Genomic DNA, 11,311 nt, shown 5'->3' with positions numbered 1-11,311 from the left:
CATCATCTTGGGCCAGAACATCAGTTCAGTCCTTATAAACTAGCTCCAGCCTAAACTGCTCCTTGGTAACGTCCTCTAGCAACACTAAAGCAGCTATTGTATCATGTGGGACGGCCATTACACACAGAGACAGCTGCTGTAGTGCCGGTTACACCTGAAGGTATTCTTACTCCCCAATTACACAAGAATATATCTTTATTTTCGTAGCAAAATAATTTATTTATTCATAAAAAACTCATGATCATCATAAATATCATATAAATATACATATTTACTGATGACAGTACAAACAAGTTTCACACGTTGTGCATCACTGAAGTCACAGTGAGGGTTTAACATTCAGCATCGATGGCTCAGATTTCCAGTCAGGAGGCAGTGGAGTGATTGAAGGCACCACAGAAGAGATCTGATCACTCTGACTTGTCTCTTTGTAAAATGTAACATAAACAGATCTGGGTTGCTGCTTCACAGTAACATCAATACACTCCAGAAGACTTCATCATGAATAAAAGGCAGTGAAACTTGTTAACAAACAAAACGTACAACAGGCTCTGTGCAGTTACATTGGAATGTAAATGATGGAAGAGATAAGAAGTCTTAGAAGTCTCATTCATGTTTGTAACATTCTCAGATATAAAAATAAATCATTTGTTTTGTCTCTTTTCTCATCTGGATTGTTACTCTCGGTCCAGTTCACACTGAAGTCTCTTACAACCATCTTATTCACACTGTTAATACTCAACATTCAGGGTATCAACCATTATTGCTTTGTTTCTTACATTAACTCATGATCTAAATTTTGGCATTTGTTTTTAAAAAGGCACAACATGATCAAACTACAAGTTAAAAAAAAGCCTCAGCACCATGAATCTGTTGGTCTGACGGGTCACCTGAGTACTCAGAATCACCTTCTGGTTGAACCCTGAACTTTTGAAATGAAACATTCTGAGCTTCTATGAACGATATGATCCCATAAAAAACTTCTTGTAAGTCACTTAAGTTCATCAGGTCCCTTTTTAAGTTTGTTATCTCATTATTTATAGCAGAGCTTACCTGTTGTATACCTCCATCTTTGGTTTTTAGGTGATATAACGTTCATAACAGCACAAATGCCTGTTGAGATCTTTGTGAACCTTCAGTCTTGTTATAACTGCAGACATTTAATGTTTTTGAGCTGTCTTACAGTGTAATAAAATATGTCATCTATTTGTCAAATCCACTCTGTCAGTCTCACCAATGACTGATGAAGTTTCACAAAGATCTATCATAAGGCTGTAGAACGCATATTTTCCTGAGAATGTACATACTGTATATACACACACCTTTACAACAGATAAAGCAATCAAACAGATGAATTGGACTCCGTCTCTGCAGGTGGATTATAATCAGCTCCCAGATGATGAGGACCTGTAGGAAACAAAGAAACATACATATTATATGAAGTCAACTTTTTGGCTTTTATTGATAGGCCAGAATTGTTCTGCAGCCAGCTGGCTTTAAGCCAGTTTGAGTTTTAATTCAAATTATCATTTGTTAAATGATAAACTGGATGAAAAGGCATTAATTTACATCCAAAAGAGTCTTTTTGTTTGTTTTGTTAAAGTTTATCAGCAGACAGCTACTCGATGTAGATCCTCCATCTTCAAATGATCACTCATGAGAACTCTGACAAGAACAGAGAATGATGTTCAGAGTTCTGTTTGATGGAACGTAATCAATATTTTTGGTCAAAGGTTCCTGAGTGTATTTAATTTTCTTTTGTCTGAACATAATGTGTTGATATATATTGATATTATACATAACATTAGCTTACCTTGACTAGCAGGACCTCGGATGCGCTTTCTAGCTACAAGCAGAGCAAGAACTGCAGCAAGAACTGCAGCAAGAAGTGCAGCTCCAATAACGATTCCACCAAACACCCATCCAACGGATTGGTCCTCACTGAGTTTCTCTGATATATATCACAAAGAGTAAAACTCATAATGTTACTGCATATTGTGGACATCACACTCAATAAAGATTACACAGAGCAACATTTAAAGGTGTCAATATTCAAAAACTAATAACACATGAACAATTACAATTAGGGCTGGGCGATAAATCTGCAAAATCGATTAATTCGAGTTACATTTATATTTAGGGCATATATCAGATGCTTTAGTTTTACTTCATATATACTGATGGTGGTGGCTGCCATGCAAAGTGCATTGTTTACAAAAGCATTTTATCAAAAAGGGACACATATTCCATGTCCCCATGGCTAGAGTCACCATCCGGGGATTGGGTCGCCGGGGCCCCCGCCCACGACTGCCACCCATATCCCACTGCACCGGCCCCTTCTGAACCCTCCCGCAAGTGGTGAGCCCACTGGAGGGCGGGCCCACGTCGCTCGTTTGGGCTGCGCCCGGCCAGTTCCCATGGGCAAATACCCGGCCACCAGGCGCTCACCTGCAAGCCCCAACCCCAGGCCTGGCTCCAGGGTGGGGCCCCGGTGACGCCAGTCTGTGCGACGTGAACGTCCTCGGTGTTTTGTCTTTCATTAGGGGCTTTTGAACCGATCTTAGTCTGACCCGTCACCTAGGACCTGTTTGCCTTGGGCGACCCTACCAGGGGCATTAAGCCCCCGACAACATAGCTCCTAGGATCATTCGAGATCTCAAATCCCTCCACCACGATAAGGTGCTGGTTTAAGGAGGGGTATAGTCACCTCGCTGGGGGGGAGAGAGCCTGAGCTGGTGCGGGAGGTTGAGCGGTACCGGCTAGAAATAGTCGGGCTCACCTCCACGCACAGTCTGGGCTCTGGAACCCAACTCCTTGAGAGAGGCTGGACTCTCTTCTACTCTGGAGTTGCCCGCGGTGAGAGGCGGCGAGCTGGTGTGGGCTTGCTTATAGCTCCTCAGCTCAGCTGCCATGTGTTGGAGTCTTCCCCAGTGAACGAGAGGGTCGCTTCCCTGCGCCTTCAGGTCAGGGATAGGACTCTCACTGTTGTCTCGGCTTATGGGCCGAACAGCGGTACAGAGTACCCGGCCTTCTTGGAGTCCCTGGGAGGGGTACTGGAGAGTGTTCCAACCGGGGACTCCGTTGTTCTACTGGGGGACTTCAACGCCCACGTGGGCAGCGACAGTGTTACCTGGAGGGGTGTGATTGGGAGGAACGGCCTCCCCGTTCCGAACCCGAATGGCGTTTTGTTACTGGACTTCTGTGCTAGTCACAGTTTGTCCATAACAAACACCATGTTCAAGCATAAGGGTGTCCATCAGTGCACGTGGCACCAGGACACCCTAGGCCGGAGGTCAATGATCAACTTTGTGGTCGTGTCATCTGACCTCCGGCCGTATGTCTTGGACACTCGGGTGAAGAGAGGGGCTGAGCTGTCAACTGATTACCACCTGGTGGTGAGTCGGATCCACTGGCAGGGGAGGAAGCTGGACAGACCTGGCAGACCCAAATGTATTGTGAGGGTCTGCTGGGAACGTCTGGCGGAACCCTCTGTCAGGGAGATCTTTAACTCCCATCTCCGGGAGAGCTTTGACCAGATCCCGAGGGAGGCTGGGGACATTGAGTCTGAATGGACCATGTTCTCCACTTCCATTGTTGACGCGGCTGTCCGGAACTGTGGCCGTAAGGTCTCCGGTGCCTGTCGTGGCGGCATTCCCCATACCCGGTGGTGGACCCCGGAAGTAAGGGATGCTGTCAAGCTGAAGAAGGAGTCCTACCGAGCCTGGCTGGCTCGGGGGACTCCTGAGGCAGCTGACGGGTACCGGCCAACTGTTTACAGTGGAGGTGGGGAGCTGTTGACCTCGACTGGGGACATCGTCGGGCGGTGGAAGGAATACTTCGAGGATCTCCTCAATCCCACTGACACGCCTTCCATAGAGGAAGCAGAGGCTGGGGACTCAGAGGTTGACCCATTCATCATCCAAGCCGAAGTCACTGAGGTAGTCCGGAAGCTCCTCAGTGGCAAAGCACCGGGGGTGGATGAGATCCGCCCTGAGTACCTCAAGTCTCTGGATGTTGTGGGGCTGTCTTGGCTGACACGTCTCTGAAGCATCGCATGGCAGTCGGGGACAGTGCCTCTGGACTGGCAGACAGGGGTGGTGGTCCCCCTATTGAAAAAGGGGGACCGGAGGGTGTGTTCCATCTATCGGGGGATCACACTCCTCAGCCTCCCTGGGAAAGTCTATTCCAGGGTACTGGAGAGGAGAATTCGGCCGATAGTCGAACCTCGGATTCAGGAGGAACAATGCGGCTTTCGTCCTGGCCGTGGAACACTGGACCAGCTCTATACCCTCCGCAGGGTGCTCAAGGGTTCATGGGAGTTTGCCCAACCAGTGTCCCTCGTGGCATTCTGTGGGAGGTGCTCCGGGAGTACGGGGTCGGAGGCCCTCTGTTAAGGGCTGTACAGTCCTTGTACGACCAGAGCATGAGCTTGGTTCGCATTGCCGGCAGTAAGTCGGACCTGTTCCCGGTGCATGTTGGACTCTGGCAGGGCTGCCCTTTGTCACCGGTTCTGTTCATTATTTTTATGGACAGAATTTCTAGGCACAGCCACGGGCCAAAAGGGGGTTTCGTTCGGGAGCCACTGGATTTCATCTCTGCTTTTCGCGGATGATGTGGTCTTGTTGGCTCCTTCGAGCCAGGACCTCCAGCATGTCCTGGGGCGGTTTGCAGCTGAGTGTGAAGCGGCTGGGATGAGAATCAGCACCTCCAAATCCGAGGCCATGCTTCTCGACCGGAAAAAGGTGGTTTGCTCCCTCCGGGTTGGGGGAGAGTTCCTGCCTCAAGTGGAGGAGTTTAAGTATCTTGGGGTCTTGTTCACGAGTGAGGGAAGGATGGAACGTGAGATTGACAGGCGGATCGGTGCTGCGGCCGCAGTAATGCGGTCGTTGTATCAGTCTGTCGTGGTGAAGAGAGAGCTGAGTCGAAAGGCGAAGCTCTCGATTTACCAGTCAATCTACGTTCCTACCCTCACCTATGGCCATGAACTTTGGGTCATGACCGAAAGAATAAGATCCCGGATACACGAGGCTGAAATGAGTTTCCTCCGCAGGGTGGCAGGGCGCTCCCTTAGCAATAGGGTGAAGAGCTCTGTCACCCGTTAGGAGCTCGGAGTAGAGCCGCTGCTCCTCCACATCGAGAGGAGCCATCTGAGGTGGCTCGGGCATTTGTTTCGGATGCCCCTGGGACACCTCCCTCGAGAGGTGTTCCTGGCATGTCCCGCTGGAAGGAGACCCAGAGGAAGACCCAGGACACGCTGGAGTGACTATGTCACTCAGCTGGCCTGGGAACGCCTTGGGATCCTCCCGGAAGAGCTGGAGGCAGTGTCAGGGGAGAGGGAAGTCTGGGTGTCCCTGCTCAGGCAGCTGCCCCCGCGACCCGGCCCCGGATAAGCGGACGAAAATGGATGGATGGATGGATGGGACACATATTTTTTTCAAGAGGAGGTACTTTTGTTAGTTTGGAGGTGCACAATTTAAAGTGGCAGGGACATTTTGTTTACAATAAAAGCATTAAAATAAAAGCAATACTTTTAATAATCTTTTTGTCATTTGTAGTTCGTTTGTAGTTTGTAGTTGAGAAAAACATTTTTTTAATTCAAATCATGAATTTAGTTGGGTGTGAAAGTGTCTGAGATTCAATTTTTCGGCCATACCGCCCAGCTCTAATTAAAATAATTTGATGATTAAGCCACCAACAAAGAAATCTCACCGTAGAAAGGCACGAAGGTCTCAGCATCAATCCGATGGCCAATGTCCTCCTGAGTGACCACACAGCGGTAGTGGTCAGTCTTGGTCACAGCTGTCTTGAGGGTAACGTAGTAAAGGCCTCCTCTCTCTGAGACCTTTTCCTCAGACAGCAGGATGTTTCCAGCGCTGTCCTGCCACCTGATCTTTGGCTCCAGAGAAGCTCCTCTAACCTCACACTGCAGCAGCAGCCCATCCTTTGTGTCATTAAGTGTTTTGATGTATGGCTCTGGACATGTACCTGTGAACATCAAATAAACAAAAGCATGTTAAGAACAGCTACGGCAATAAATATACACAAGGGCGTGTTGTGTTTAACCTTCCAATGACTGAGGATGTGGAATAAACTGTGTTTGTGTGAGAAATAAACCAAGACAAACAGAAAAGTAATCAGAGTACGGACTACACAAACCCAGCAGTGTTCAATGAAACATGTCAGATCTAAAAACTATTTCTAAAGTGGTGATGATAATATGTTAAACATCTAAATAAATCAGTGAACATTTTATTACTGTTTCTTTATCAACAAAAAATCTAAATATTTTCTGGTACCAGTTTCTAAAATCTAATAAAATTTCTCACTATTTACTGAAAGACTAAACCATCAATTGATGAAATAAAAAGAGATTCATCATCACTGTACGTGTCATCTGCTTTCAACTTATAACAAGTTGAATTAAAATCAGAATCACAACTAAATTATGATCACAGAAAAGTTTCTTATCATTACCAGAAAAGGAGAAATCAGCGGTAATTACCTGATGATGTCACTGATTTCTACATCTGCAATGTGAGCTACAACTTTGTGACCCAAAACATTTTCATCTACCAACACTGTACTGGATCAATAAGTGCTGATCAGCTTTAAGTGATCAGTCAAAATGTTGTTCAGTGCAGCTAACTTTAAGAAAATAGACAAGATTAATATAAGTGTTCTTGCAGTTAGGAAATACATATGAGAGTTAAATGGGCTGTAGAGGCTTGGCTAAACAATACCAAGTAGTGTAGAGTGAACTGTGTGTGTGTTTGAGTTTCAGTAGCTGATAAAGATTGCAGATGTTCAGATCAGTAACATCACTCACCGGAGATTTCTCCTGATCGGTCTTTTAAGGTAAGCTCTGAAACACAAGTAGGAACATCTGTATTCACACACTGCATGTATGATATGAACATGTCATCTGTTCTCAGCCTCGTCACTGAGTTGCAAGTTTGAACTGTTGTGTAGAAAGAATATGCACGATAAGATGTGTCGAAATCTGTCCAACTGAGCTTGATTAGACAGCACCACATTTATCAATTTCCTATACATGTTGATTTGCGTAACCTGCATCTACGTGTCGCATGTATCAGTACTACATAATGCTCAGGCACTTGAGGCAGAAGCATCCCTTAGCAGCTGGATTTACATTGGATCTGGTGATGCAGCGAAACAAACGTGGCAAGTTCTGTTAGTGTCTCGTATCTGCAGAGAGTTTCTGATTTTCTCTTTCTCGGGACGCTTTACCAACCCAACATGTGTCTATTTGACGTCCTGGGAATGAGACTCAAAAATCAAAACTGTCTTCGTGGTACGTTCAGGAACAGCTGGGACAAATCTTATTGATTCTACCTTTAACTTTAATAGTCTTTGAATTCTATTAATATGACGTGAGCTTCAGTCAGCTTTGACCACAAAGCTCCTTCAGAGGGAGACTTTTTACTCTGATACTTCTGGATCCTGAGTTGGTGCCCTCGTGTCTACCTGTGGTATCAGGACGTTACCACTAAGGGACGTCCACTAACATAAACTAATGACCAACTTCCAGCACAACGCAGAAGTTGCAAAGAGAAACTTTAATATTAACTGTTATTTAAAGAAAACACTCACCAACAACAAGCTCAATGCTGAATGTTTGTCTCGGCTGAAGTTTTGGAAAATCACAGCTGTAGATCCCGCTGTCGGCCATCTTTGTATTCTGGATCCTTATGGAGGCGTCGCCGTTCATCAGTTGACCTTGAAAATGTGAGACTCGACCTTTGAACTGCTTATCTTGACCTTGACGTCCATTATTGTAATGATTGCCTGCATCATACAGGAACACCTCCTTCTGACCATCTTTCTGACCATTTTTCCTCCAGTCAAAGAGCATTCCTACCAGGTTCTCCCCAGTGCTGAGAGAACAGGGTAAAACGGCATCATCGTGTTCTTTCACGAACACTTTGACACCTGAACCTGTAAGACAAAACAGTTTTGAATCATACAGAGCCGTCAGAGTAAAGCAAAAGACCAGATAACACATTTACATCTCATGGTAGTCAGATTATTTATATACAAGTTGGACTCAAGAAAAGTTGAGACTAAACATTCTAAGAGTAAAACTTAAATCTGGTGCACCTTGAGAGCAAAATTAAGAGGCTATACCATAAATTATTAGGGCATACACAAGAAATATATTAAATTAAATCAGAAAAATATTTAATAAAATATATTATATAACAGAGAGCATTGGCTACATTTATTAATACTAGCAATACCTGCCTTCCTGACAATCGGTGAGAAAAAAAAAAAAAAAGGATGCATATTTTTAATTTTATAATATTAGTCATGACTTGGTCCAGTTCTCCTCTTAAAAAATTACAAATATGAAGTGGCTGTGATTTAACTGCAGTTATGACTGCATGTTGGATTTATTTCTGATTTCAACCTGGGTCTTTTAACCAATGTTCAGCACGCAATCCTGAATGACATTCACAGAGCAATGAGCTTGATCAACAGTCACCAGCATTTACTTTGTGGGCAGCTGATGGAGCCTGCGGTTCTCCAAATGGACCCTGCCAATCAGATGAAGGCACTTGAGGACGTCCTAGAAGGACAACTGGATAATGGAAAGGATGACTTTCTCATAACCTTTCAGCACCAGGAGGATATGGAAACTTTCTTCAAACTTTGTGTAGATGAAAAAAAACTTGAAAATCAATGCCATGTTCCTCTAAGAGTGACATTATATGATCCGTACCTCAGACCCAGACCAGTACATGTCCACCCACTTTCAGAAATTATTATTATGATGATTGTTATAGTTCTAAATGTTATTATTATTATTATTATTATTGTTGTTATTATTATTATTGTTGTTATTATTATTTTCATAATATTGGTGTTATTAGTATTATTATCATCATTATTAAATTATCATTATCAACATCATAATTGTTGTCATCATTATTATTAATATTATCATCATTTTTGTCATCATGATCATCATTAATATAATTTTAGTATGTTATTAACATTTTTACTGTTTGCCTGCTTCTTTTATGTTAAAGGGATATTCCGGTGTAAGTTTAATCCATATTCTAACACATCGTGACACCGAGTAGGCCCCCCCCTCGAGAGATAAAGTTTGCAGAGCGCTAGCTCACGTAGCTTTAGCATCCTCAGAAACGACCGCACGACAACAATACACTGCAGTAAATGGATCCAAATATAAACCGCCACCAAAAAGCCACAAATAATGCTCAGAACAGCACCAAACTTCAGCAACAGTACAAATAGGGTCTCAGCACATAGTCCGGGGCATCTAACCTCCGCTAGCTTAGCTGGATTTCTATTGTGAAGCTAAAAACAGATTTCAACTCTCCTCCATCAGCTTCCGGGTCGGGGAAGTCCCGACGCGACGATTACCGAGTGCAGTTAGAAATGCTCAATTCCGTTCTTTTCCCTGTCTGCTCTCGATAATAACTGTTATAAACTGGCAGGTAAGACACATATGAACTTTGATTGCTTTTCCATGGAGTCATAATCATACATTTTCATCCATGAGCCGCGGAACTCTACTGCACTCGGTAATCGACTCGTCGGGACTTCCCGTCAACAGGAAGCTGCTGCAGAAGAGTGGTAAATTTAGTCAGCTTTTCAGTAGAAATCCAGCTAAGCTAGCGGAGGTTAGATGCCCCGGACTATGTGCTGAGACCCTATGTGTACTGTTGCTGAAGTTTGGTGCTGTTCTGAGCATTATTTGTGGCTTTTTGGTGGCAGTTTATATTTGGATCCATTTACTGCAGTGTATTGTTGTCGTCCGGTCGTTTCTGAGGTTGATAAAACTCCGTAAATTAGCGGTCTGCTAACTTGATCTCTCGAGAGGGAGTCTAACACAGTTTCACGGTGATTTAGACCATGGATTAAACTTACACCGGAATATCCCTTTAATATTTGTTCGTTGTTAAATAATTTGTTGTTCAGTAATAAAAAAAACAGACGTTTTAACGTTTAACCCCGCCCACATTTAGGTCTGCGGTTCTGCAGTAAGGGGCTCCTCGAGAATTACAGTTTTCTTACCTTTTGGCTGACTGAGTATTTTTCCAAACGACGTCAGCAGGCAGACAAACAGGAACAGACTCTCCAGAGGTGTCGGTAGAAGTTTAAATCCCGACATGGTGTCCCGGCGACAGCTAGGAGAGCAGAGAGAAGTGTTTAGCTAGCGGCGGTCAGTGAAGATAACTGCACGCGACCAACCGTTAACTGAGATATCTGAGGTCGATGTCCTGAATAAAGTGCTGCTGGGTAACAGCAGCTCTTCAACACCTGCACAAGGTAACAATAGACCTTAAGTCCACAACTGTGCAAATTTTACATGATTCTGTCTGCAGTTTCTCCTCCGAAACGAGGAACAGCAGCTGTCAGTCAAGTTATTCTGTTAGTTTGTCTCTGCTGTCCCACAACTGAGAGTGAAAGCGATGCAGATTGTGGCAAGTGGAGGGGAAAAAGGCCCACCACCAGGGATTGGGTCGCCTTCAGGGGCCCACAGCACAGGCCCGGTTCTAGACTGCCTTGATTGGGGGGGCAGTAAGAAATGTTGATGGGTCATCATCTGCTACTGTTTTGAGTGCCATGGGGATGACGTTTTTTGTATGCCTACCAGTCTATGATGCCAACCGAGACGTAAGCATCGCAGATTCGCTGTGGTTCCATCAGCAAAGCTCTAACAGGAATCATTTTTCTGGATTGACAGAGAAAACAAATTCTGTGGCCAACAAATTATTGATGTCAGTCTACTAACATATGTAATTAGAATTTTAAATTTTAACCATGCACGTTTTTTGAATTTCTGAATAAGAAATTTTGCTACAAAATAATGCAAACTGATATAAAAGTTTGTGACTGTAGACTGTATGTAGAGGGTAACCATGACTGTGATATAGAGAGTTCTATGTGGTAGCCTATATAAATACTGATCAGATTATTTATTAAATGGTCTTGAAGGAATTGGACTTAATTCTAAATTTCAATTTCAAACATCAACATGTTTACATGCCCAACATTTAAGACTGTATGATTGTTTGTTTACACATTTAGTTGATTTGATTTGTTCTAATCTGGTCTGAATTTATTCTTAGTAGACCAACAGGTGGTTACAGTGCAATATGTTTAAAGGGGGGATGTGGAAGCACTGGGTGTCATGAGCGACGGAAGAACACGTTTGCCGTTCAGTTAGGAGGGTATGAAGGTAGAAGGTTTTGTGTCTTTATTATTCAATCAAAAAAAAGTTTGTTTCGATCAAAACATATATTTTCAATCAAAAAAAACC

General features: G+C 43.9%; 1 protein-coding gene across 1 annotated transcript; it reads right to left on the bottom strand.

Moving 5' to 3' along the window:
- Positions 1 to 262: 262 nt before the first annotated feature.
- Positions 263 to 10,313, bottom strand: LOC115583956 (butyrophilin-like protein 1). The gene is made up of 5 exons (XM_030421242.1): positions 10,063 to 10,313; positions 7,612 to 7,956; positions 5,710 to 5,985; positions 1,814 to 1,951; positions 263 to 1,407 (listed from the first exon to the last, which is right to left on the bottom strand). The coding sequence occupies exons 1-5, from the start codon at positions 10,157 to 10,159 to the stop codon at positions 1,343 to 1,345; spliced, it is 921 nt and encodes a 306-aa protein (XP_030277102.1). The 5' UTR covers positions 10,160 to 10,313; the 3' UTR covers positions 263 to 1,342.
- Positions 10,314 to 11,311: the final 998 nt, after the last annotated feature.

This window comes from Sparus aurata, chromosome 6 (genome assembly GCF_900880675.1).
Source record: "Sparus aurata chromosome 6, fSpaAur1.1, whole genome shotgun sequence".
In the NCBI taxonomy this organism is placed as follows: Eukaryota; Metazoa; Chordata; class Actinopteri; order Spariformes; family Sparidae; genus Sparus; species Sparus aurata.
The sequence above is the reverse complement of the archived record's forward strand: the minus strand, read 5'-3'. Positions and strand labels throughout refer to the sequence as shown.

Bases quoted from the DNA above. Each gene is read 5' to 3' on its own strand.
- LOC115583956 (XM_030421242.1), bottom strand. From the start codon at position 10,159: ATGTCGGGATTTAAACTTCTACCGACACCTCTGGAGAGTCTGTTCCTG. The intron at 7,957-10,062 runs GTAAGAAAACTG...TTTGTCTTACAG, and splicing joins AATACTCAGTCAGCCAAAAG to GTTCAGGTGTCAAAGTGTTC. The intron at 1,408-1,813 runs GTAAGCTAATGT...TGTTTCCTACAG, and splicing joins CCGAGGTCCTGCTAGTCAAG to GTCCTCATCATCTGGGAGCT.